Source organism: Grammomys surdaster, unplaced genomic scaffold (genome assembly GCF_004785775.1).
Source record: "Grammomys surdaster isolate TR1022 unplaced genomic scaffold, NIH_TR_1.0 126219, whole genome shotgun sequence".
Classification (NCBI taxonomy): Eukaryota; Metazoa; Chordata; class Mammalia; order Rodentia; family Muridae; genus Grammomys; species Grammomys surdaster.
In genome coordinates, this window is record NW_021621022.1 from 8,126,822 (window position 1) to 8,153,889 (window position 27,068).

At 47.3% G+C, this 27,068-nt stretch overlaps 1 protein-coding gene and 1 pseudogene across 3 annotated transcripts in view; both read right to left on the reverse strand.

The window, feature by feature from the left end:
• Positions 1 to 8,195: 8,195 nt before the first annotated feature.
• Slc25a37 (solute carrier family 25 member 37) overlaps positions 8,196 to 27,068 on the reverse strand; it is a 41,653-nt gene continuing 22,780 nt past the window's right edge. For 2 of the 3 annotated variants that reach the window (XM_028758783.1, XM_028758784.1), the window contains exons 2-4: positions 13,397 to 13,625; positions 11,694 to 11,750; positions 8,196 to 9,455 (exon numbers count right to left, since the gene is read on the reverse strand). In XM_028758783.1, the coding sequence (XP_028614616.1) occupies positions 8,935 to 9,455; positions 11,694 to 11,750; positions 13,397 to 13,625 (807 nt within the window). In that variant the 3' untranslated portion in view covers positions 8,196 to 8,934. Of the gene's footprint in view, positions 9,456 to 11,693; positions 11,751 to 12,872; positions 13,118 to 13,396; positions 13,626 to 27,068 lie in introns of those variants that run through there. The other variant, XM_028758785.1, reaches the window with a different exon arrangement.
• On the reverse strand, positions 25,101 to 25,620 carry LOC114613412 (annotated as a pseudogene).

Consider the following 27,068-nt stretch of genomic DNA (forward strand, 5'->3'; position numbering starts at 1 on the left):
GAAGCTTGGCAACTGCAAGAATCTGTCAATCTTAATCCTCTATGTGGCGGGGATCTGGAAGCTGGAGATCCGGGTTCAGTTCCCAGCACCCACATAATGGCTTACAACCATCCCTTGTAACTCCAGTCCAAGGGATCTGACACACTTTCCTGACCTCTGCCAGTAAGTACATGACATACACATATATGTGCAGACAAAATACTCAGACACATAAAATTAGAAAATCTAAAAAATATGATCCCCATGGATTTAGAGATCGTACACTTAACACAAGTCTAGAACCGAGACAACTGCACTCATGTGCTTCCTTCAATGGGTATCTCATGTGTGTACCCTGTGTATACCCAGCTGAAAGGTGGACTCATGAGAAGGCTCCTCTGGAATGTCCCACTTACAAGCTAACCAGTGTGCAGCCTATAACAGGCACTTGTAAAAGTACAATATGCTTCTATTCTAGGCTGTAAAAAGGAGACTGTGAAAGATAATCAAAGATGAACTAAAAACATTGAAAGTACATATTTGTATCTTAGCCCAGATAAGACTGACCCAATACAAGCCTCCTCAACGAAAACATGTTAACCAAACTCTTTAGGAATCCTGTCTGGTGCAAGAGGTACAGAAACAGAAAGCATGAGGAGCTGGGTTTGGTGGAGTTTCCTGGTTGAGCTACAGAAGATGAGATGCTTGACTTCAGCATCAAGGAAGATCAGATACCACCTCGTGGCCAGAAGTAGAAATTAGGGATTGAGTTGGGAAGCAAATATAAAATCGCATTCCCTAAGCTACATGTACTAACTAGCCCAGTGAGAGCAGTGTATAACCACATTAAAACCTCAAATATGGGCCAGACTATTTGTCTGCCATGGGGTGGGGTGGGTGTGGAGGAGATGCCCTCCTCTCTTACTACCTGCGGCAGTCTGGAGAGCTAGGCCCCGGATCATGAGAGTGGGAGAGTTTGCACTGTCCATCAACAGCTGCAGCACAGAGGAGAACAGGTCCTGCACTGCACCTGGGCAGCACAGTGGAGTTGGCCCTGGTGGTGGAGGTGGTGGAGGTGACTGTGAGCAGCCTGAGGGCATGAGAGAGGAAGAGCAGTTCCTGCCCCTTGCTGGCTGCAGCACTGGCTAAGCTAGCTGGGGCAGTACTGGAGAGCTTTGGCATGGGTGTGGGAGAGCTAGTGGTCTGACCAAGTCAGCTATCACCCTGGCTCAGACCCAGGGCTTTGATCCCAGCATCTACCTCATCTATGAATCACTGGAGTGAATGAAAGGGCCCATCCTGCAAACCCAAAGCTGCAGGATCTCCATGACACAGGGCAATAACAGGATAGCTGAAAGGAGTCCCTATATCAGTACAGGGATCCATCCAGTACTGATGGCGTAGTAAAAACCAGAGGCCCCAGACCAGACCAACGACTCACTGCAATGAACATTTGCAAGTAAAGAAGCGTGGGCAAAGGGGTGTACTGTGGGACACACTGTGACGGAGTACAAATTCCACGACAAGATTTTTATGTTTTTTATTTTTTTTGTTTTTGTTTTTTATTTTCTTTTGAGAGTAGGCTGCAAGGACAGAGGACATATACAAAAGCATGGATGGGTGGGATTGGGGTGTATGATGTGCAACTCACAAAGAGTCAATGAAAAATTTAAAGAAAAAAACCCTCAAATATGTCTCTGCTCTGATCTGTACCCACTAACAGCCACAATTCCCAATGCACACATTTCCAAGTCCCCTAAACTCTCTGCTCTTATCTGTGGGATTACTCACGACAAACACTCAGAGGGAATGCTCATCTGTGAAAAAGATGACACTACAGACGTTTCCACGAAAATTAGGACCAATACGATTTCAGTGAGTAACATCCAAGAAGTAAAGGAATAGCCATCATCCAACGAGCTGTATGAAATAATGAGGTTGGAATAACTCAGGACATTTTAATGAAAAAAATTCAAATTTAGAATGCTATACAAATTCAGCGGGCTGTGCTGGTGAATCCTTTGCATTCTAAATCATCATATTAGTAGATTTCATTTTCATGAGCAATTCTGGTCAAAAGAGCACTTCTGGTCAATTTAAAAAAAAACTTTAAAAATAAGTATATGGGGCTGGAGACATGGTTCAGTTGCTAAGAGCATTTGTTCTCGCTAAGACCCAGATTCCTTTCCTGGACCCCACATGATGGTTCACAAACATCCACAACTCCAGTTTTAGGGAGCCTTTCTCTTCTAATTTCTTAGGGTACCAGGCACACAAGTGGTGTACATATACACATACAGGTAAAAAAAAAAACCACAAACATAAATATATCCAAATTATATGTTTTAGTCGACATATAATGTGTTAGATACCATTATGGCATTTTAGAACAAAGTGTTTTATGGTTCTCCCAACCCTATTTCCTCACCCCTCCTCCATCCCTTTTCTGTTCTTGTGGCCTCTCCACCCCACCCAGAACATGTGGGACATGAATATGAAGTAATATGGAAATAATCATTCCCACAGTCACATGTATTTCTCTCAACTCAAAAGCTTTCAACTCAGGTGGTGATTCACATCAGAAATCCCAGCACTCAGGAATCAAAGGCAGGAGGATCATGAGTTGGGGGCCAGCCTGGGCTACATAAATAAAAGGCATGTTTGGGACATGATTTCAACCCAGATTATACACTGGTGCAATCAAGAAAAGGGAAGGGTCACTGCACTACTTCATCAACCGGTCACGGTCAAAGCATAGCATATGTGTGATTGACTGTTGGCCCAGGCTAACAGCACCCTCCAAGGGACCCTCTTCAGCAAGGTGGTGGGTATTCTTTGAGAGGGGAGGCAAGTTCAAACCTCAGAGATCTCTAGTGTCTCTGGGACATTTCAATGTGAGGCTAGGGACAAGAGTGTGACTACTATGACCCTTCCAAGGAAGCTGTCTCCAGGAACAGAACCTCAGCATGGAGATACCAGAACCTCTTCAAGTAGCTGTGCCTATGGTATGCCTGGGTCTCAGCCCCTCTGCTGCCACCTGCTGGTCCTTTCAGTAAGGCCCTCCTTCCTTTCAGTGGCATTTCTCACCTAGCCCCATAGCCTCACCTCCCAAAGCCTGTGAGCTTTGTTCAGCAACTCAAGACTTCTTTGCTTGCCTCTTAGGCATCCTTCTAGGAAATCCATTATGTCACCAAACTACTGAGGATGCTCACTAACCCCACTCTCCCTGTGACTTCTATGCCATGGGTTTCTCCAATGACAGCATCACCCCATAACTTGGTACTTCTGGGTCAAACTTCTTGTAAAGGCAGTGTTATGGGTTGAACGTGAAATGTCTCCAACAAACGAGTGCTTAAACGATTGATCTTCAGCTGGTGACATTCTTGGGGGTGGGGGGTTGTTGAATCTTTGAGAGGTGGAGTCTACCTGTAAGAAGGGGATAAGGATGGCACCAGTGGTTCTGCCTGCTGTTTCTTGCTCTTTTCTTATCTCTCTGTTCCCTCCCTCTCAGAAGTGAGCAAGCCTCTCTCACACACCCCTGCTTTTCCTGACTCGATGGATCACATCTCCCTATACCATAAGTCACAGTCTTCCCTTCATTAGGGGTTGCTTTAGTTAGACTTTTTCTCACAGTGCAAAGGGGAGAAAGAGGAGGAGAGAGAGAATGAAAAAGATGGAGTAGGAAGAGCCTGAGGATGGGAGGAGGAGGAAGAAACAACCTAGAGGGTAGAAAGATCGTCCTGTGGGTAAGAGCGCATGTTGCCCTTGCAGGGGACATCAGTTTGGATTCCGGTAGCCACATTGGGTGGCTCACAACTGCCTATAACTCTAGCTTCAGGGGAATCCAGTGTTCTCTTCTGGACTCCATGGATACCTGCCCATCCCCTCAACACACATACACAATTGTTTTAGAATTAAAAACCGCAGGCTAAATGTTTATACAGCTTATTATAGACAAAACTACAAAACAATGTGGCTATGTCCCAAGCTTTCCTTTCCCAACCCATCCTCACTCTAAGGCTTCTATATTCAGCCTTAGACCAGATATGGCACTTGGTAATAATCCTCCTCGATTCCTCTCCCCTTTCCCACCCACACACATAGCTAAGTCTGGTGGGCAGCGTGGGGAGAATGACATTCTCCTCTGAAACATTCATGCCACCTCCTCTGAGGCAGCTATCCCACCAAGGGCTCTCCTTAAGCATCAGGAGAGCAGTTACCCACTAACAGGAGATTTTTAGCTGAGAAGAAAAGAAAACTCATCCTTTTAGGGACTTGGAGGGGGGGCAGGAATACTGTTGTGGAGAGGGCTCTGAGTAGTAGAGGATAGGCCAGGAGCAAAGAGAGGCAGCACTAACCAAGACCCCAAGGTGAAAACCAGCTTTATCCCTCTCCACGAAATCGTACTTCACACTAAACACATGCTATGGACTAGCCTGGTGTACTCTCAGGGAGGCAGATGCCCAGACCTGTAAAAAAACTGCTAGTTTCTGTGGTAAATACAGCCCCACTGGAGCAGAATGCAAATGTCCAGCATAACATCCCTGCATGGGAAGAAATGCAACATGAGCACTGGGGAGCCAGGCCAGAGTAACTTCAGCCCCTACGGGCTGGGGAGAACCAGTGAATCCGACCAAGAGTGTATAAAGAGGTCCCATGCTGCCTGTAACCTACCGAGCACTGCCGTCTTGGGGAAGGGGACTGAACTGTATCAATGAGACGCTAGGGACTGAGCCAGAATCTCTCAGACATGCTAGGCAAGCACTCAGATACTCAGCTCAACCCTAGCCCACTTTACACTTTCAAAAGATTTTAAAATTGTTTTCAGTTAGGTATATGTGTGGAGGGCTACGTGCACGAGAGTGCAGATAACCATGGAAGCCATCAGATTCCCTAAACAAAGTTCCAGATGGATGTAAGCCACCTATGGTGTTAAGGGACTGAACCCAGGTCCTCAGTAAGAATGCTAGGTGCTTTAAATCATTGAGCCAGGTCTCCCACCCACACAGCCTGCCCCACTAAGCTACTCAAGGTGGCTTTATTAATCTCACTCTTCAGTCCCTGCTGGCCTTGAATTTGTCACTACCTGCCTCCCAGGTAGCTGACATTACAGGTCTGCAACAACAGGGCTGGCTGTCTTCATATTCTACTAAACTGCATGGCCTATGAGTGTAGGGCATTTCATGCTTCTACCCCACAGCTCCGGCATGACTTCTGCTCACCACAGTTACCACGTGTTTGCCAGCTGAGGCAGGTGGGCAGACTGGGTTGAGTGAGTAGAGACATTGGACCCACCCTACACCCCACACCAAAACGCAGCAGCTACCAGCCACAAGGGACATAGAGTAGCTCGGAGCTGGCTATGGGTAAGAGAAGACAAGTCAGATAGCTGTTCCCTGGTACTGTCTGCCCAGCACCTTTGCCCACCTGGCATCTGTGTGCATGGCTGGATCCCAGACTTAGCCTCCATTCTCACTTTGTACCTTTTGGTAGTGACTCGGCAGTCATACTGAGCAGATCTTTGGCCTTGGTTCTGGGAATAAAGTCCAGAGTTCTCAAATCATTTTCCTTTCATGCTTCTTCACCTGTACCTCTTGGGAAAGTTCTACTCTCTGGCTTTGGCTGTGATATTTTGGGAATGTGGACTCTGGTCGACTGAGGCTTTCTCTGTAAGAGGTTCCTGACTGACTCTCCACAGAGGTATGTGCAAAGAGTGGGGTTGGGGCTTAGGGAGCCATCCTCCAGGTGTTCAAAGCCAAGCAGGAGGCCTCTAGGTGGTGTGATGTACATGAGCGCCCTCTGCTGGCAGGATGATCTGCTTCCAACTCAGCTATTTTCCAGCCTCTGTATCCATTCTCCTGACCCTTCTGCATCCCCACAAAGACCCCACAACGCTTTCAGGATCAATGCTTTATTTTCTCCAGCTCCAGTGTTACAACTGTAGCAGCACAACAGACATCCACACATGTGAACACACTGCTGCTCCCCAGACCCAAAGGCCACAAAGGCAAAAACAATCTTGACCACAGGCATTTTTAAGACATCCAGAAAGCAACACTGGGCCACTCTTATCCCACACACTGTGTGACTGGCAGCGGCACATTTGTTGTTCACAGACAAAATTATCCATAAATAAAGTTAAATAAAACCTTAATGACATAGCAGTATGTTGGAGATATAGCCCTGGGGTGACATTGGAGGGCAATAGTTGTAAGACATGAGACGGGGTGGGGGGCAGAGGAAGGGAACGAGTGCACATAAAAGTAGCTATATTTAATTCAATTCTTTAAAAAGTCATGAATTAAGAGCATCCCATTTTTAAAAGATCAATATTTGTCTATAATAAATTAACACTCATCTATTAAATGGCTGACTGTCACATGATCTGAACACACACACACACAGCTAAAGTATTATCATTGTACCCAGGTGGGATTGTCCATCCTTGGATGTCACTCCAAAGATGCCAATGACCAAGATAAGTTATAGCTCTCCTAATCTAGTCACTGGAAGGGGAAGCATTTTCCTATCTAGAACTCTGCAATATCAAAAAGTACAATCAACACACACACTATCATGTTTGTGGGGGTCAAGAAAAATTTCAACTTTGGAGCTAAGCAGGGGGACTGACTCCCACAGAACTTTTGTTGAGTGCTTCCTAACTTTTAACAACTTTTTCGCAGACTCATCACTGGCTCAACCTTAGGCTGACTGGATGGGGCGGGCAGGTTAAAAAGCTGTCCTCCTGCAGACTGACCAATCATAGGGAGGGGATATCTAGGAAAGGACCCCTGGGCTTCAAGCCCAGAGAGTTCTGAAGTCTTGGTCCTACCTTACAAGACCCTGACCAAAGGGGCTACCCCAGTATTAGATAACTGTAGAGAAAATCCAAGGGAAAATATTGTCTTTGTAGCAGGATTAGTCATCAGTGTATCAAAGGGTGGTGTAGGAATAGTTTAGGGTTTGATTTATATTTGACTTTAGACTCTACAATTTGACAGGCAGCCCAGGACATCAGTAAGACAGAAACTTGCAACCAGCCAGGAAGCCCTCATGGAACATGTGAAAGTACTTGAGAGAGGTAGTTCTCTCTGAAAAGAAGGAGAAGGAGGAGGAAGAAGAAGAGGAGGAGGAGGAGGAGGAGAAGGAGGAGGATAAGAGGAGGAGGAGGAGGAAGAGGAAGAGGAAGAGGAGAAGGAGGAAAAGGAAGAGGAGGAGGAGGAAGAGAAGGAGGAAGAGGAGGAGGAAGAGGAGGAGGAGGGGGAAGAGGAGGAGGAGGAGGAGGAGGAGGAGGAGGAGGAGGAGGAGGAAAAAGAAGAAGTCAGCTGACCAGTGTGTAACTTCGCTAGACAAAACCGAAAGTCTGTAACCACTGGCACTGAGTGAAAATTCTCCAAGTACAAGCTGAATTTCTTCCCAGGAAGCATGACCATCCATGGGAACTCAAGGTCTAAGCCTCCCCAGGGAGGGAGCATGCTAGCCAAGGCTTCCAAAGGAGACCAGGGCCCATGGAAATGAAAACACAAGTGTATTCCCTGCTTACTCGAAGACAGTTGGAAGAGGGAAACTGAGACCATCCTGTCATCTTCATGAGGATGAGAGACTGGACAACACAGACACAGGCTTGTGTTTTCTCTGAGATGATCTGACTCCACTTCAGGAAACAAAGCAGAGAGGACATAGGTCCTCAAGTGACACAAGATGAGACAAGGCTGCTGGGCAGCTCTGGAGGGGCGGAGGGTCACTGCAGGCTTCAGTCCCGGCTGGGGGCTGGCTTCAGTGCATTAAGAGGCTATGATGTGAAAGTCATGCAGCTGGAACAGAGCAGGAGACAGACGAGTGACAGAAATACTCAAAATCCCTAGACTGCAAGGGAAATGGGTCAACAGGGGATGGATATAAAAACTTACAGACCAGGTTAGCAGAAGTGCCCAAGAAGGAGGTTGCTACAGAAATTATTCCTAAGACAAAGGCAGAAACTATCTCACCGACTCGCTAGGCAGACGGTGGCATTTCCAGTGCTAAGAGCTGACCAGGGAGGCACAAGTTCACATCACTCACACGGAAGGTTAAGGCCAGCCATTCTTATTCTACTGGGACAGCCAGGCTGCTGAGGACTGTACGGGGGGTGTCCACAGAAGGAGGAAAATGCCCCAGGACCCTACTTTTGGTCCTGGAAGTCTTAAAAAGACAAAAAGGCACGCGGGGGATGGCTGTATTAAAAAAAAAAAAAAGCTCCAAGTGATAGACTATTTTGATTTGTTTCAACGTACCTTTCTCCCCATGAAAAGAGAAATTCAAAATATAAACTTTGTATTTATTATTTTACATTCAAGTTAAACTCCCATGGGAGGGGCGCTACACACAATTTCAGGCCACATAAAGCCATTTATTACTTTGGTGCCTTTTTTCCTTGTGTTTTTTGTTGTTGTTTGTTTTACTTCTCATGATGGAAGAATTCAACTCTCTTATTTAAAAAAAAAAAAAAGCCCATCATTCCCAACTCTAATATTATTTATGGACACACACAAGCACACACAATTTCAAAAATCTCTATGTAGAAAAATAAAGGATAAACATTATCCACCTATTTCAGACTGGGTAATGGTACTTTTATGTACATAAACTTTTTCTTTACTGTGTCACTGTTTGCCTCTTCGGTGTGATCTAAAGATCTAGGGAGAAGACCACAGTGAGGCAGAAAAGCTACATTCCTCTCGAGGAAGGAGGAGAAAAAAGCAACTCCTCCCTTTCCCCAAGTTTCTCCCGCCTACCACCACCTCAGATGTCCCCACAGACAGCGTGCTGGACAGTGGAGGCCGGTCCTCCCTTTCTAAGGCACCAGGGAACGAAGGGCCCGGCGCAAGCACCCTTCAGGACCAGACCTGGGTGCAAGAACAAGAGGATGAAGCTGGAACAAAAGATGCCGGAACCACTTCCCACTGCCCTGTTCCTTTAGTACAGAGTTCGATTCTCCAGCTGCCGCTTCGTAAGGAAATACTTGAAGAACTCATAAACAGACCAGGAGATGGCGGTGGAAGGCATCTGGTAGATGACTCGAGCCTGGATGCCTTTGAAGTACCCAGCGAGGCCGTTGAGCTGGTATACCGTCCGGAAGGCATTGGCCATGCCTGACAGCCGGCCGCTGACATTGGCTAGGGAGAGTGCCATGTTCTCCTGCGTGTTGAGGAGGGTCTTGCAGACATCCAGCGGGGTGGTGGCAGCTGCAGCCAGCGCACCGGCCAGGCCTCCTGAGATGATGTGAGACTGTGGGTTGTAGTCCCGGCGAGGGTTGACTTGCTCCTGCAGAAACTCATAGGTGATGAAGTGGATAGACTGGAAGGGTATGTTCATGGTCAGCTGTGTGGTGTAACTCCTGTAGAAGGCCCCCAACCCCTCGGTCCGCCACACTGTCCGGATACAACTGAGGGCTGACTGGTGCTGTGAGTTGTACATCTGTAAGCGTTGTTTCACCACTGTGTCGGGTGGGGGATGAGCAACCAGCAGACAGGTAGATGGTTAGGCCCCATCCCAGATGGGAGAGAAATGGGAAGCCAACCAATAAAGAGAAACAAGCATGTTAGAATACACACCGGTGACAGATACCAAGACAGCACACATATAGCCCCAGCTAAGAGGCCATGGAAGGCCAGCTCCAGGTAGCCCACCTCAACTTTATGACTTTGCTCAAGGAAAGTAGGTACTTCTAAATAATTTCCGGTCTGAAGCTTGAATGAGAGATGATTCCCAAATCAGGCGGTTACTTCAGGCTCGATTAGCTGATCCCCAAGCCTAGCCTTCCATATACTACCCTCTCCCTGACCTGTCCTTGTCCCTGAGCCAAGCATGGTGGCACATAATATTAAGTCCAGCCCTTAGGACGCACAAACAGGTGGATCTCTATAAGCTAAGGGCCAGCCTGGTCTACACAGGGAATTCCGGGCCAGCCAAGAATACATAGTGAAATCCTGTATCAAAACAAAACACTGACCTATAAGATTATCCCTGATTTCTCAGTGATCTATCTATCTTGTCTGATTTTAATCTCTACCATAGTACTCCTGGGATCTTGGCTTTAAGACAGAATGAACCAATGGTTCATAGGACCAGAGACAATAAAGTGTATTCCCTAGAGTTTCAATGGTACCTACACACTGCCAAGACGCTCGATCTTTAAATAGGGACCTAATTGAGTCAAGAGTCACGCCAAGGGGGAAAGGGAGATGAGCCTCCTGTAAGTCTTACAAAAAATACACACTCAAGAGGATGGGGACCAGAGAGATGGGTTCAATGTTAAGAGCACTTGCTGCTCTTCCAGAGGACCTGGATTTGATTCCCAGCACCCATAAAAAGACTCACAACTGTCTGTAACTCCAGTTCCAGGAGATCCCGTATACCCTCTTCTGGCTTCTGTGGGTACCAGATACACATAAATGCATACAAACAAAACACCCATCCACATAAAAAAAATTAAAAATATAAACACCAGGTATAGTAGCATTTACTTATAATTTAGAAATATAGAGGCCAAGTCAGGGGATAGAGATTTTAAGACTAGCCTGGGTTACATAATACCACCTTGTTTGTTTGTTTGTTTGTTTGTTTTTAGAAAAAATGTTTAAATAAACAAACTCTTTGGTTAGTTAACATTGACCGAGTGACTGTCGTTGTCAGGTCCCCATATGAATAGATTTTTAAAAAAGAAAGAATCCTAAGGTCTATACAGCTAGTCAGTTCCTCTATAGCATGATACTGTATCTGCAGATTTAACTAACTGTAAATGAAAATAATCAGAAAAGAAAATAGTCTGTACCGAACATAAGCAGATCTTTTCCTAAGCGTCATTCCCTAAGGGAGGTCACACAGCATCTACTTACACTGTACTGAACCCTAGGAGTAAGCCAGGGATGGTTTAAGCATGCATAAGGATGCCAAGTGGGTTATAAATACTGCCTTACTTTATAAGAGGACCCCCAATATTCAAAAGAAGTAAAGTAGCCCCCTTCAAAATGGCCACATTAATTTTAGAAGTGCAGAGGGTTAATAATTCTCTATATTCATTGTTTCTGGAAATTTGCCACCATCTTACAAATTAAGAAAAAAAAATAGGCTGGGTGTGTCTCTAACCCCAGTACTCAGGAGGCTGAGGCAGGAAGGTTCAGAGTTTGGGCTAGCCTGGGCCTCAGAGAAAGTTCTAGGGCATCCTGGGTTGCATGGTGAGATTCTATACTAATGGGGCTGAGGAATTTAACCCACAAAATGAGATAGAAACAATTCTCTCTAGATTTGTCTGTGACAGGAGACAATTAACAGGGTCAGATGTGTGTGTATGTGTGTGTGTGTGTGTGTGTGTGTGTGTGTGTGTGTATGCAGTGCACACCCCCTGAACACACAGGTTGCACAGTAGTTATTAGCATGCAAAGCAACCCCCAGGTTTTCTGTCCCAGTGGTCCAGGGGCAGGGCCTAAAGATTAGTTTCTAACTCCTCCCAGGATGCTACAGGTATGCAGACATCTCTGCTTAGCTGTTTCCACAATGGAATGCTCCTAGAGCCCCAGTGCTCGCTGGCTTTCTGGAGACCCTCAGTAATATATGGGGAATGCAGTCTTCCCGCAGGCTCCAATGAAGCCAGCCCTTGCCCACCTTCCTCCCCCAGCTCCTTCGGCCTCTCTACCAATCCCCCATGGTCCCTCCCTGTAGCCACGGAACATTACCTTCTGCTGGATTCATTACTGCATCGTGGAGTAGGGTGGCCATACTCCCAGCTATCCCTGCAAAACAAACTCCAGAAAATTACCCACTGTCACCTGCTGTTCTGGGAAGTTCCATGAACTTAAGTCAGATAAACGCTGGACTTAGCTTTCTAAGGCTCAAAGTTGCCTAGCAGCTCAGCCAAGGTGAGTAAATTTGTAAATCCCAAAGTGGTGGCAGACACTCTGAACAGCAGTAGGGAGGCAGCTATCCAGAGCACTGTTCCATCTAAACCTCAGCGGCTCCTTTGGTTTATATATCAACCTTGGGAAGTTAGAGCTCTGGAACCACACCGCAGGCATTGCCTACTGCAGACTTGTATTCCCTTGTCCATTCTTAGGACCGGCCCTGTGAGTGAACGACTTCATCTGAAGACTCCTCCAGCCTGGCTTTGAAAGCCTGAATTCTGCTTCTGGCTTCCCAGGGCCTTCCACGGCAGTGCAGCTGCCTGTTAATTACAACGGCCGTGGAAAGAGGGAGGGACGAGGGACAGACTACAGGCCACTTCTCAGGAAGGCACCTAGTGCCTCCTACTTACTGCACACATAGACACTCACACAATTATCCCCAGAAAGGTGACAATGATCACAGCATTTACCATAAGGCTACAGGGATAGCATTGGGCAAACCCTGGTGTAGGGCTGGGTTTTGTCAAATCTCCTAGTCTCCTTCAAGGAGCCAAACCATTACATAAGGTGGTTTGGGTGAAAGAGGGTCTGTTAGCACCACCTCAGAAGCATGAGGGCATGGCTCTTGGTGACCGAAGTAATCAATTTAAAGAATGGTCACCAGCTGAAAAGGCAAATGATGTTAGCCTGGGTCTAAGGGTGGCTCACAGGAAGGATACTGTTTTGTGGAATAAAAAGCAAAAGAGAGGATTGCTGCTGATTATATTCACTTCTCCATTCCTCAGAGTGAATTCTGTCAAAATGAACATCATTTTATGTTGCTTTGCCATCCACGGTCCTCTCCCACCCACTGAAAAGCCCGTTAAAGTCCCACCCTTGCTAGTAGTTGGCCCAGCCCATTGGCTCTGCCTTCTGTAAGAGCTGATGCCCCATTCCCATCCACCTGCCCTCCCTGGATCAACCACAGGAAACTAGTTCAGCCCTGGCTTGCAGAAAGATGCGACTCAGACACACGGAGGAGGCTGGGGGGGTCAAAAGCCCGAATCTCCTGCAGCTTAAAGTAGGGATGGCCTTCCACAGTGGCTCGGAGTCCTCTGTCAGCATAAAACGTCTTGACCTTTCAAAGCTTAGTTAGATCCTGGCGCTGGAGATACCTGCTGTACCAGTTTTTAAATAGTCTCAAAGAAGCTGTCCTTTTCTGTGTTTTGTTTTGCATCCAGCATTCAAAAGAATTTCTTTTCCTATGACTGATCATTAATTGTTTCGAGTGATTTTTTTAAAGCAAAAAAAAAAAAAGCCACACAATAATAAATACCAAATACCAAAACACATCTACCACCAGCTTCCCCCAGAGAAAGAGGGATTGAATAAAAAAAAAAAAAAAGAAACGTGTGCGCGCATTCACGTGACCCTAGAGTTCTCTGTTCCTGAGCAAACTGGATGAGGATGAAGGCTGCTGGGTCCTGGGGAGGAAGCCCCCAGGGAGCAAGCACTGAAGAGAAGAGCTTCCCAGCTCCAGACAAACGCTTTCAAAATACCATTAGCTAGATGGCTGTTTCCTTGGTGGCTGAAAACGTCATTTAAAGTCCTTTTCATGTTTTCATAGCAGGCAAAATACATGGCGTGCGCAGGCCCCGCCCCCATCATCATCACGTTCAGGCCTCGCAGCGGCCTCCAGAAGCCTTCAGTGCGCATGATCCTCTTGAGGGCGCCATAGATGCTTGTATACCGGGCTTTGGGATCTGGATTCAAACTCTGCATCCGTGTCTACGGGAGACAGAAAATATGTATAAATAGGGGAGTTAATACGTATGATAAGGGGGAAGGGACAACCTAGAGAACAGAAGGAAAAAAGTTGTTGAGAAAAAAAATGGATGGACTCCTCCATCGGTCTCCACAGTTCTGAATTTGCAAAGCCTCACAGCTTGTGAAAAGATGGGCAAAGCTAAGGAGGGGGAGAAGGGACTATTGAGTGAGAGAGATCCCTGCTGAGTCCTACCATGGGTAAGCTGTGTGGCTTTGTGAGATTTCAATGAAAACACCACATTTATTAAGAGCAAGTGTTGAAATAATGTCTTCAAAACCCCTCCACGACCTTGGGCTCTTGACTCCAAGTCTCTGGAGAAGAGTTAAGAGTTGATCCTGGAGTCCCCACTAAGGACACCAAGATTCCTGAACATTTAAGTTTCTATAAAATGCTATAGCACTTGTGACCCATGCGCATGTCTCCAGATGATATCTAATGAAACAAAGGTATTGTGTAAAGGCCTTGGGATATGGCTCCTTTGGCAGAACGTTTGTCTATTGTGCACAAAGCCTTGGGTTTGAGCGCCAGGACCACATACATGAACCAGGCACAGTTGGGCATGCCTGCAGTCTCGGCACTCAGGATGCAGACAGAAAGGGGACCAGAAGTTCAAGGTCAGGCTAGGCTACATGAGACCCTCTCTCAAAGAACAAAACCAACTAATCAACCAACCAACCAACCATCCAACCAAAAACAAACAAAACACTGTCACCACCAAAAGAATGCTATAGGAAGTTATTAGAGTGTTCTATTCAGAAGTTAATGGCAATGTCTGTACTTGCTTAATACAGGTGCACATTTTCTGTATTTATTTTATTTTATTTTATTTTATTTTATTTTATTTTATTTTATTTTATTTTATTTTATGTGCATTGGTGTGACTGTCAGATCCCCTGGAACTAGAGTTACAGACGGTTGTGAGTTGCCTGCCATGTAGGTGCTAGGAATTGAACCCAGGTCCTCCAGAAGAGTATCCAGTCCTCTTAACCACTGAGCCATCTCTCCAGCTCCTTTTTTCTGTAGTCATCCTGAACATCTGGCTGCAGCTGTTGATCTGGAGAAAGCCATGAGTGATCAGCATCCTCCTGGTCTACTCTGGTTTCCAAGTCGTGTGCACCCTTCAACACCTGAACCTCTGTGCCCTGACCATCATTCCTCAGGTCCTAACAGGAAAACCTCTGCCAGATCCTCTGGGCCTCACCCATATCTTCACCTTTGAGTATCTTTTACAGTATGTTTATATAAAGTAACACTCAATACGTTGAGGAAGCCATGCTCTACTGCTTCCTATGCAAAGAATCGTCTGTGTGGGAAGAGACCAGGGCTCACCTGGCTCTGTTGCCCACCAACACTGCCCAGGTATGAAAAGCACTTAAGGAGACTGGAGAGTTAATTTCATACTTCAACAGCTAGGCTGAGGTACCCAAATACCTGATCAAACATCAGTGTACTCTAGATGATTTTCTAATATTTGTTTTGTTTTGTTTTGTTTAGATAAGGTTAACATTTAAAGTCAGTTGTTCCTGACTAAAGCAGGTCACTTGTGTGGTGTTGGTAGCTGTCCAGCCTGCTGGCCTGCCACGAAGGCTAGGTATGCACAGCCCCTGCATTGATTTGTGTGTGTGTGTGTGTGTGTGTGTGTGTGTGTGTATGTGAGAGAGAGAGAGAGAGAGAGAGAGAGAGAGAGAGAGAGAGAGAGAGCGCCTACTTGAAACACCTGCCAAATGGTGGACTTATGTCCCTCTTCCTCGACCCACCCCCACCCCATCTTTCCCTTCTCCACACCACCGCTCCCAGCCTAGAGGAGGGAATCTTCAACCTTTGGAGGCAGAAGCTTTTTATTCCCAAGCAAAATCACATATAACACCTAACATACACTGGAAATGAGACAAAGGGCCCTGGGTTCCACTGTGGTGTTTCCCTTCCACTCCCCAAAACAGAGCACCACCTCCCACCCCCAGCCCAACTCCCCATTGCTCACCCCGGTGAACACTGTAAAATACAGTAGCCTCAGTTAGGAGCTGTTTTCAGATCTCAGAACATTCTTCCCACTAAAACTGCAGAGAACATGGGCATACTCTTGCCAACCAAGACCCAGCCAACAACAGAAGTATCAGTTACTACTGACCTTTGCCACAATTATCAGTTCCTCAAAAATTAAGTGCATTTTTAATGCTTAATAGGTAAAAGAAGGGAAGGAGGGAAGAAGGAAGGGAGAGAAGGAAGAAAAGGAAGGGGATGGAGGGAGGAAGGGAGGGAAGGAGGGAGGGAGAGAGGGAGGGGGAAGGGGGAGGGAGGGAGGGAAGGAGGGAGAGAGGGAGGGAGGGAGGGAGGGAGGGAGGGAGGGAGGGAGGGAGGGAGGGAGGGAGGAAGAAAAGGAAAGGCAGACCTAATGGTACAGGTCTGTAATTCCAGCTCCTCCAGGGGCTAAGACATGAAGACCCAAAGTCCAAGGCCATCTATCTGGGGCTATATAGTGAAGAAGCTGGGCAGCTTACTGAGACTCTGTCTAGAAATAAAAACGAAGAAGCCATGACTATAGATCAGTGGGAGAGCACCTGCGTAGCATGTGCTAGACTCAGTCCCAAGCACCTCAGAAAAACAGGTAGGAAGGCTGCCTCTCTGTGTCTCTGTTAAGACAGACAAGTTATGATGGGTGGGGGTGAGAGGTATGAGAATGGGAGTGGGAGTGGGGGTGGGAGTGGAATGAGGGGGTTGACACCCAGAGAGGGGTTTCCCCTTCTAAGTGGAATGGGGGAAGACTATGTGAGAGGGTATTGGAAGAAGGGGTGATACTGAGTTGTAAAGTGAATTAATATAATAATAATAATAATAATAATAATAATACACAGCCAAGTTAACTGCAGCCTTGTCAGAAGTTCTCCTTTCTCTCCACAGGCTGAGGGAAGCGTCTCTGGCCCACCCTGAGGAGGCTGTATGTTGGTTTCTGGTTTAATTGGAGGGTCTATCATAAGCAGACAAAAGCAGGGTGAAGAGTTAAGCAAGCATGACAACCAAAGGGACAGGGGACTCATGGCTACCTCGCTGTTTAGCTGCCGGGCAGCAACTGAGAGATGTTCAGGTATGTATAGTGTTCATGTGGGTGAGAAAGGCCACTGTCCCTGGGAACTGAAGAAGCTGTCAGGCACTGACCTGTAGAAGATTTGAAATCAAAGTTTCAAGCAAATGAGGTCTTGCCTTTCACTGGGCTGTGTGTCTTGTAGCTGTCAGTGACAAAAAGCTAAAATCTCAGCATAACAAATGGTGCAATGCAGGGTTTGCAGCCCCGGGCCTTGGCAGCATAGGACTAGGGTGGATTCAGCTCTCAAGGCCCTTGTTGCAACCCTGGTCAGTCAGTTCATCTAAGGGTTGAGTCCATTCCCTTGGGAGTGGCTGGGAAACGAGATGACATCCTGTCTATTGCATCTCTGAACTTAATAATAAAGAAGTCATGGGAGGGGTATATGAAGAGGACTATGGAGTCAGGCTATAATCTCCCCGAGAGCTGAGACACCACCCCCACCCCCAGTCTGGGTTCTAGTTCTCATTCACTGCAAGGACTCAGGCATGGTAGATGCACTAATCCTCTGTACCCAACAAATATTTGCTCAACAGATGAATAGATGAGCTGATGATACAGTGGGTGAGGGGATTCTCCATCACTCGGCCCACCTTCCCTGAGCAAGAACTATATTCTCAGGGACCAAATCCATCCTTCACCATCACCACCTTTTACCCTTTCCTAACTGATGTCCGCTATTCCTCAAGCTGTGGTAACTCCTGCTGAACCGGCTTGTCCCTGAAGACTAGTCTGGGCTTATAGAAAAGAACGATTCTAGTCAAGCCTTGTCCAGGGCAGAGGGCCCCATGCCTCCAAAGAGAGTCTGCTGTCTTGTGCTTCTTCTCAGGGGAGGCTTACCACCTCCTCCAGGGTTTCTGGTGTATGGGCAGGGTCCTGCTAGGGTTTACACACCCCATGTATGGTTGAGGGCTTTCTTGTATCCAAGCAGGCAGAAACCACAGAGACCTGGATGAGAACTAGGGGGCAACCAGGTGAGAAAACAGGCATCAGAATAGCCGTTTCGAGGCCTCAAACTAGACCAGATGTTGGCTCCGGCATTTGCAAGTGGGTTCTGATTTGTAATGTTACCTACCTGGTCCCCAGCATGTTAGGTTTGAAAATGAAAGAGAGGAGTGAAAGGGAGGGGGGAGAGGGGAGTGTTAGAATCACCTGAGGTGAACTGTGGCAAGATCCATGGGTACCACCTCAACACAGATGAATTCAAAATGTTTTTATTTCCTAAATTCCTCTGATGATTCTAATCACTGCAGGCTAGAAGACCCATTAAAGGGCCCTTTAGGCCCCGCCTAGCCCCCTGCTACTTTCAAATACCATCCTCAGCAGGATAGGATTCACCTCTAGTCCTGTGAGGAGGGAGGTGGTTGACGGACAGCAGTGGGCACAGAGCCAAGCAGGGTGACAGTGGGGTCCACAGTGTAGGCTTCAGAATCAACCTGAGGTAGCTCATCCTCGAATATGCCCGTCTTCAGCTGTGATAACCGCCCAGTATGCTCCTGGGGACACAATCAACAACTATATGTCCTATATGTCCAACTATAAAAGGGTGAGCCTTTTATACATGCAAGACCATCCCTCAGGCCTTTCCTTCGCACACACATCCTTGTCAACTCATTAGACACAGCATCAATACTAATGCATCCCAGGGAGGTCTGGGATTGGCTGCAATCATTCCCACCCGCTTTTCTGATAATGCTGTGGTAATTTTCTGATAATGCTCCAAACCTCATAGAACCTACATGCACCAACCACCGGAGGGAAAGAGAAGGCCACCTGTGCGTCTCTGTACTGTGGTGGATGTTTCAGTCTCTGGGGGAAGTTTGGTGCTACTCACCTGGAGTATGGCGGGAGGCTGTGTGCATGGAGCAGGGCCCAGTCAAGCCCTCACCAACCTGAACCACCCAGGCCATGGAACAGAAAGAGAAAAAGACAACGGAGTATGTGCATTGGGGAGCGGGGGAGGGGACATGTGACAGGAAGTAAGAGAACAACCACTGAGGTGACAAAAGAAGAAGCTCAGAACTGACCTGAAAGCTGGCATAGTTTCAGATGAGAGGCTGGAGTCAGGTGGGTAAGGAGTGAGGCAGAAGGATGCCAGAGATGGCGGGAATGTAATCAATTCAACCGCTTGTCTTTAAGTTTTCAGTTAACTCTGTCTATAAAATATAAACGAAAAGGCTGATATTCTCTATCATGTAGGCCAGAGGAGGAGAAAGGGTGAGTAAAAGCAACTCAAAAAAAAAATGAAGGGTGAGGGCTGGAGAGATGGCTCGGCGGTTAAGAGCACTGACTGTTCTGCCAGAGGTCCTGAGTTCAATTCCCAGCAACCACGTGGTGGCTCACAACCATCTGTAATGGGATCTGAGGCCCTCTTCTGGTGTGTCTGAAGACAGCTGTAGTGTACTCGTATAAATAAAAAAAATTTTAAAAATTAAAAAAAAAAAAGAATGAAGGGCAAGCAAAAATGTGGCTACCACTGCACCGATAGGAGGGGCCTATCCTAGTCAGATCCATCCAGGCAAGGCAGAGAAGGGCAGCCAGAGGTAGGGTAGTGGATGATAGAGACTGGTATTTTATAGGCACAGGAGTTTGGTTCTGCAATAGGAAGAGTTCCATAGATTGACAGTGGTCATAGCTACACAGCAATATGAATGCATATGGTGCTGATCTGTATATTTAAAAATGATAAGAATGGTAAAAAAAAAGAAGTGTGTGTGTGTGTGTGTGTGTCTGTGTACACTTGTATGTGACTGTGAGTGAGTGGGTGTGTTTGAAATGCACAGAGGCCACAAAAGGGGCACCGGGAATTGTCATCTATTGTTGAATACCTACGCCTTTGAGACTGTGTCTCTTCCTGAACCTGGGACTCTATTTTCTCAGGCTGGAAGTTTGAAGGCCCCAAGCATCTTGTCTCATCTCCCAGGGAGCTGGGGTTACTGTTTGCACAGAATGACCGTCTTACTATGTAGGTGCCAGAATCCAAATTCTAGATCACGTGACTGCAAAGCAAGTGCTCTTAACAACTGAGCCATCTTGCCAGTCCTAGCTTGAAAATGGTATATATCCTATATATCATATATGAAACTATAATTTTAATATAAAAATGAGACATGAAAAAGGAGAGAAGAATGAAGGAAACAAACAAATGAGGCCACACAAAGAACATGCACACTCACACTGGAGAAAGAATTTGCCCATCTGGGTATCATCATCATCTTAAACTTTATGTTTATTTGTGTGTATTTGGGTATGGATGTGGGCAGGCGCGTGCTGTGATACACATCTGAAGATGAGAGGCTAACCTGTAAGGGATTAATTCTCTCCTTTTGCCAAATGGATAACGGGGATCAACCTCAGGCCACAAGGCTCCATGGCAAGAGCCTTTATTCACTGAACTGTCCCATCTGGATTTCAGCCCCTGCCTTGGACAGAGCTTGCCTTCCCTTCCACTCAGTTTCCACGGTTGGGCTGTAATTCTACCTCTTAGAAGTTCATTATACACAGCAGCATGGGGCAGGCTCTGAGAAAGCATTCAGGAAAGAAACTCGTTTAGCTAGTTTTAACCAGTCACTTCCTAAACATGTGTCTTTGGCAGCACATGCGGCTTTTTTCATTTAATAAGCAGTTACACTCGGCCAAGCATCCTTGTGAAAACACAGCTGGGGCCAACAGCCGGGCCTCTAAGACTCTTACACTCGGAGTATGCCTGTGTCAGCGACCCTAAGGCAGCCCTTACAAGGAAGGGCCAGGATGGTCCACAGGGAGCAGTCTGGAGAGGAGACAACAGAGAGCCCGAGAGCAGCAGCAGGTGCACCCTCCTCTGCAGCTGAGTTTTCCCCAGCCTCCTCCTACACTTCTGCCATTCACTCTCAAGGGGGCAGCAAATAGCAGTGTACTCTGGAGATCTGGCCTAACTCTGTCATTCAGAGTGTGGCAAGCTCAGGCCCCCTTGGGAACCAGTTGTAAGAGGGATTTCGGGGAATGATACACCCATGGGCTGGGTTCCTTCCATAACCTTTCAGTGAGATTAGGAAAGGAGCCATCTCTTTCTCAAACCCTCCCCAGGACAACAAGACAGGTAGGCCCAGCCTGTTCTCTTACCCGGAGGAGGGGGAGGAGGAGGGAGAGTGGAAAAATGTGTGTGCCGTCCCAGGTGAGCTCATGGATCATATAACCAGAGGCGAAGAGCCCGTGGAGCTCAGCCCTGTGTTTAGACAGGAAACTGGGACCCTAGAAGCACCCTCCCCATCTTCTGACGGGTGGGGAGTGTGAAAGCTGGGTTCAAACCCCCAAAAGAGAAAAGGCCTGGAAGGGAGGCCTCAGATCTCCCTAGAGTCTGCTCAGGACTATGGCCCAGCCCATCCGCCAGGCCAGCATGTCATCACTAAGCCACTGACTGACTCCCTGCCCAACAACCTTGAGGAGCTGGCGACTTTCAACCTCCTGTCTCAAATTTCTGAGGGTAGTGAGAGGACCGTCCCTGGTTCAAAGTACAAGGGGCACTTCCAGGATCAGAAGATACCATGAAAGCCAAGAACAATAGGGATACAGCCAGGGTGCAGGCTCCCAGGGCCTGGTGTGAACATAGAGACAACTTCCCAGGGACCAAAGCTGAGCTAAGAATGCCCAACAACCTGTGTACCCGTGTTCCAGAGATTTCCTGAAGAAAAGTAAGGAAAAGCAAGCAGAAAATGCTAGAAAAAAAGGCCAGACAGTTGTAGTTTTTATTGCCAGGGTCAGCCCAGGGATATATAATCAGACAGGCAACTTTCACACTAGCTGTCGACCAGTGTCAGCAAGCAGCAGAAACTTTACTATGTCCAGTCACACACACATGTGCGCGCACGCGCGTGCACAAACACACACACACGAGCATGTACATGGGCATGCTCAGCTCACACCCTGTACTGTTCCCTCCACCCTGAGAGCTGAGGCAGCTCTGCACACAAGGCCAGCTTCCACCAACAGCCACCCACATTACAGAGGACGGGACCTAGGACCTCCCACTGACTCATCCCACCGCAGATCACAAGCCCAAGGTCAGCAGAAAGAGACTCCTGTGGCCAAGTGTTCTGTGGGAAGTCTTCTGAAGTGAAACTGTAAACTCACCCAGGCCTTGAGAGCCATGTCCCTTCTTCCAGAATCCTTCTGAAGTACATACTATAGATGTTTAATTCCAAAATGCAAGGAGTGGTGTGTTCAGTAATGCCCTCAATATTCTGGCTCAAATTACCAATGGCCCTAACCCTACAACACAGCTAAACCACCAGTACCTCTAATCTGACAGCATCCCTAACTCACCAGCATCCCTAACACTCTAGCATCCCTAAATTAGAACCCACACCCTTTTCATGCTGCTTTACAGAAGACAGACTCATAATGGAGCTTTTATGGCCTCATCCTGGTCCTTTAAAATCCTGTATAAAGAAACTACCAGCGTCATTCTCACATGCTCACTGAGTCCCGGAAGAGAAACTGACACTCGTGACGCTCCACACACATCCAACTTTACCCACAAGCTCCGAGCTCCAACTCATGCTTTGTTGTTTTTTAAAAGTTAACTCTTAGAATCATCGTACAAAGAGTTTTATTACAGCACTTTCACACATTGAGTCGATACACTTTGTTCTAATTCATCCCCCGAGCTTTGATTTTAGATCATCCTTAGAAATCACGGACACAGAGAACATACTTGCCTATCCAGACATACAAAAATGAAGGCATGCATATGTGTATATTTAACCAAGAGGAAAACTGTGCCCTTGGATGTTGATTGAGCAGCAAGAGAAAATGACTACCCCCAAGATTGGTCATTACTGTCTTCTTAAAAGGTAGAGAATAGCACAGCTACACAACACACACAATGAACATTCCAGAACATACATGTTCTGAACAGAGAGACCTCCCATGCATGCTGAAATGCCCCCTCCTGAAAAACCTCTAGTTGGGAGCAAGCAGAAAGGCTAGTCTACCTGTAGTACCAGCAAAAAAGAATGGAACAGATGCAGCAAAAAAGAGGAAGCCTGGAAGAAGATGATATACCTCATCATAGTGCCTGAAGTTCTTCAAGTGGCCCCAGTGTTAGGAGGCAGCTGAGAGAAAGTCTGTTCGTACACAAACCATAAAGGTTTCCGCTCTTCACTCACGACCCCAAGGATCCCCATTTCCACAACTGTTATGTTCGTTGTTCCATAGTCTGTGAAGTATCCTCCCCGCTGCCTCTCACCCTGTAGGAACAATACTGAGACCTCCGGGGCCCGATTCAAGTGTGCTTTAGGAATTACTGCTCGTGTTGTTTCATTGCTTTGTTTCGTTTGCTGTGTTAGGCATCAAACCAGGGCCTTGGCGTGCCAGGCAAACACGCTACTGACTAAGCTAGACCCCAGCCAAGACACTCGCTGTTTCTGGGGACAAAGTACATCATGTGTTGGATGGAATTCCACTTTGGCAAGAATAACAAAGTTCCTTAGGTTGACTGAAGGAGCCACAGTACCAAGCCTGCTTCTCCTCCCATGGCCACAGTGGGGCACACCAAGGTATAAAGACTCACATCTCCAAAGGTGGAGGGTGGCCAGAAAGGGGCCGCTCAAGTTTCAACTAGGAAAAGTGACAGAGGATCAAGCTGTCAGAGCAGAACTGTCACTACAGCTCTTTCTATTCTAATTGTTTAGACTATGTAACCCTGAAAAAAAATATAAGCAAAGTGCAGTCATAGAGGGTAAGAGGACAATGACATATTTGTGGGGGGTACATGGACAAATGGGAATATTTGGGAAAAATAAGACCATCTGGACATGTGCAGCTATCTGGGAAACAAGACTGTGTGGCTGGGGCACAGTGTGCAGGGATGCCCCAGGACAAGAGACAGTGAGACAGCTGGACCATTACACGGGCATCTGAAAACAGCTGGAAGAAAGGTAGTTAGGATCAGACCATGGAGAAGAGGGCCAGAATCCAGCCAACAAATCTGGAATTTCACTCAGGTGACTTTCCACGCATGGCTATACACTGCTTACAACAGTGAGAGGACAGACAACAGGAAATGTCAGACGTTTAGCTAGATAGATGGGGTCCCTGAATCAGGAGGCAGCCACATACAACTAGAGCCCTCCCTTCAGGATCCCCAGACAGGTTGTCTGTTCCATCCAAAGCTGTGGCCACTGTAATGTTACACCCCTTGGGTTTCCCCTCTACCTAGAGCAGCAGTCTATGGCTCTGCCTATGACTCCGAGAATATGATTTCCATTCCTGACCCCAGGAGCTGGACGTGGGCTCTTCCCTTTCTCTGGAAGATCCTACAGTTAACAGGAAGGGATAAAGGAATCCATGCCTGGTCCAAGTCCTCAGGACACACTCAGAACACCCCATGTGAGGCACACCCCAGGGATTAAACGCCTTCTCCTCAGATGGAGCAAATTCCCAGGATACCAGATAGCAGGGCTGGGATCTAACTGAGGGACAGAAGGGAAACCTGAGACACAGGTTACTCCTCACTCAAACAGGGCCATGGCCTATTCCACCCTCTGTCAGTGGTAAACTCTGAGCCTTTTGTATCTCTATTTACCAAAAATACTATAATAAAAGCAAGAAAAGGAATGGCTACCTATCCCCATTTTATAAATGGGGAAACGAAGGAAGAGAGCCAGGCAACAGGCGATGTGGCTACAAATTCCTGGCCGTCTGCGGCACGCTCTGCTTCTGTGGTCACATTAAGTTACAGGCAGCCGTCTCCTCTGTGCCCAGTGTTGGGGACTAGGAGAGCTACACTGAGTGTCGAAGCTACTCAAGCTCCCCCAAGTTTAAGTCCAGGCATCCCTGTCTATGCATGTTCTGTCTGTGCATGGCCTTCATCCAAGTCCTCACAGGCCATGCATAGACAGGGCACAGACCTCATGTCACAGATCTCCAACAGAACCCGATATAGAGCTGGATCAACATCCCACCACTCGGTCTCTTGAAGAATTTGAGCCAGATACTCACTGAAGTCAGGGACAGGTAGGGTCTCAAAGGATGATAGCATCGAGCTGAGTCAGAGTTGACTCAGCCCATCTTGTGGTTTAATGGAGCACCTCCAAGTATAACAGCAGCAGTGTTCATGGGTATCACAGTGCCACGGCCCTGGAAACCCAAGAGCACAACCCAATATGTGGGGAGGACTCCCATATTGTGGAAGGAAGAAGGGCAAATGCATGCAAGACAGCAGATCCAGCCCAACCCAGTCTCATCAGGAACTCACTCACTCCCACAGTAGTAGACTTATTCCTGTATCAGGGGCCTCAAGCCATTCAGTAGGTCAGAGCCCTTGACTCGGCCTCCCCCTGCAGGACCTGCTTCCCAACTGTGATGTTACAACAGTTCAATTTCTTTTCTTTTTTTTCCCCAGAATATGTGAATTTATTAGTATTTCCGTTGTCAACATGTAAGGTCTGGATCTTTGATTCTTGCCTTTGTACGGGGCCAAAAGAGCCACATGAGCTACTTTAACAGCCTTAAAGCATGCTCCAGGAGTATCACCCTAGGGCGTATGTGACCTTTGCGACCAAATCCAGCAATCAAGACTTCATCGTCTTCCTCAATGAAGTTCAAGCAGCCATCACTGGGCACAGACCCCAGGACCTTCTCACCATTCTTGAGTTGCTGCACTCTGACGTGCTTCCTGGGTTCTGAGTGCCCCGCTATCCGGCAGCAGGATTTGGATGTTTGACATCAACCCCTACTTTTTCCTGCACAATTCTCTTTGCATTAGAAACATCTCCAACACCGGCCTGCAGGGCTATGCCCAAGAGGGCTTTCTTGTATTGTTTATCACGCCTCTTTGGATCTCCCTGGTGACTGCGGAGCTTCCTAGCAGTAAGGAGACCATGACACTTGCCCATCCTGCCAGTGCCAGGATCCAAAGAGCAGCAGTTCAATTTCAACATTGTTTTTCAACAGGATATTCCAAACGGTCCAGTATTCAAAGGCTAACGCTTCCAAGAGACACAGTTCAACCCCCTGTTAATAAAGTGAACTTCTGAGGCCTGCCACTGACTCAGCAAGTCTTGAGGAGTTTGAAAGGCTTGTAAACACTCCATTCACAAGTAAGGACAAGATGTTGAGACAAACTCGAGAAACAGCATGTTACTTCTGTAAAGCATAGGTAAGCTTAGCATGCCACAGTGAAAAAGACATTTACATGGACCAGTCCCCAGGCAAGCACCACAGAAGCCCATTATGGGAGGGGGGGTGCCTTGAAAGAGTTTTCATTTGAGCTCCCATGGGCCGGCCTCCCGATTTGTTCTGCTGTGAAGGAAAAGTAAGAGAGCCAGTCAGGTATCCTCTCCCAGTCCTCCAACTGCATTTTGCTGGAAAATGCAGTTTCGGAGTCTGCCGGAAGCCTTCAGCCATCCACACATGGCCTCTCAGAGAGCCACTTGCTCTCAAGGAATTTCAGGCTGTCTGGGAACACTCTACTATAGACATCTCAGTTTCATAAAGGGGTGGGATGGAACAGAGATAGGGTCAGGAGAGGCCTCCCACAGACTCTGGGGCACTGGGCACAAGGCTGGGGACACTGGGACTCGGGGAAGAGTTGGAGGTTTACCCCAAGAAGACCCAATGATCTAGGTGGCACCAGTCTGCAATAAGTCAGTCATTGTGAAACACAGAGGAAAGAGGGGTATAGAGGTCAAACAGTGCCCCTTTCAATCTCTGGGGTCCTGCCTGGGAGTTTAGACTTAAACAGAAGAGGAAACACTTCAGCAGTTCTAGGTGAAGTGTCAACTACTGCCTCAGCTCCAGTCTCCTGCAAAGTGGTCTGACAAGTTGTCAGAACAGTGAGACATCTCTTACCTTCCCGCTAAGGCAGCCAGCAGTTTTTTCCTTCCCCTCAGCATAAGACTCCTGGGGAAATCCCAATACCTTAGGCTTCATTGTCTCTACAGACTGACAGCCAAAGGGAGGGGCACACTCAGCTCCTTAGACTGTCTTCATTCCTGGCAGGGACAGTCACAAGTTCATCTATTCCGCTAATCTCCTTATCCATCAGTTGCAGAGTGCAAGCTGATTTGAGGCCTTGTACCTGGATCAAGATCCAAGGAGACAAAAATGGCCCAGTCCTCTGCCATCTAGTCTAATTCAACTTTGCAGCCAGGTGAACCCTGCCACCTCGCTGACCTTTAGCTGCCTCACCTACAGAGCGCCCTCCCTATCTTGTGTGCTTGTGCTTCCCATATAAAGAAAGAGGGAACAGAAGCATACTGGCCAGCAAGTATAGTGACCAAGTATTCAATAAGAGACCATCTCTGTGTACAGTGATCAACTGTTCAAGAAGGGTCCATCTCTG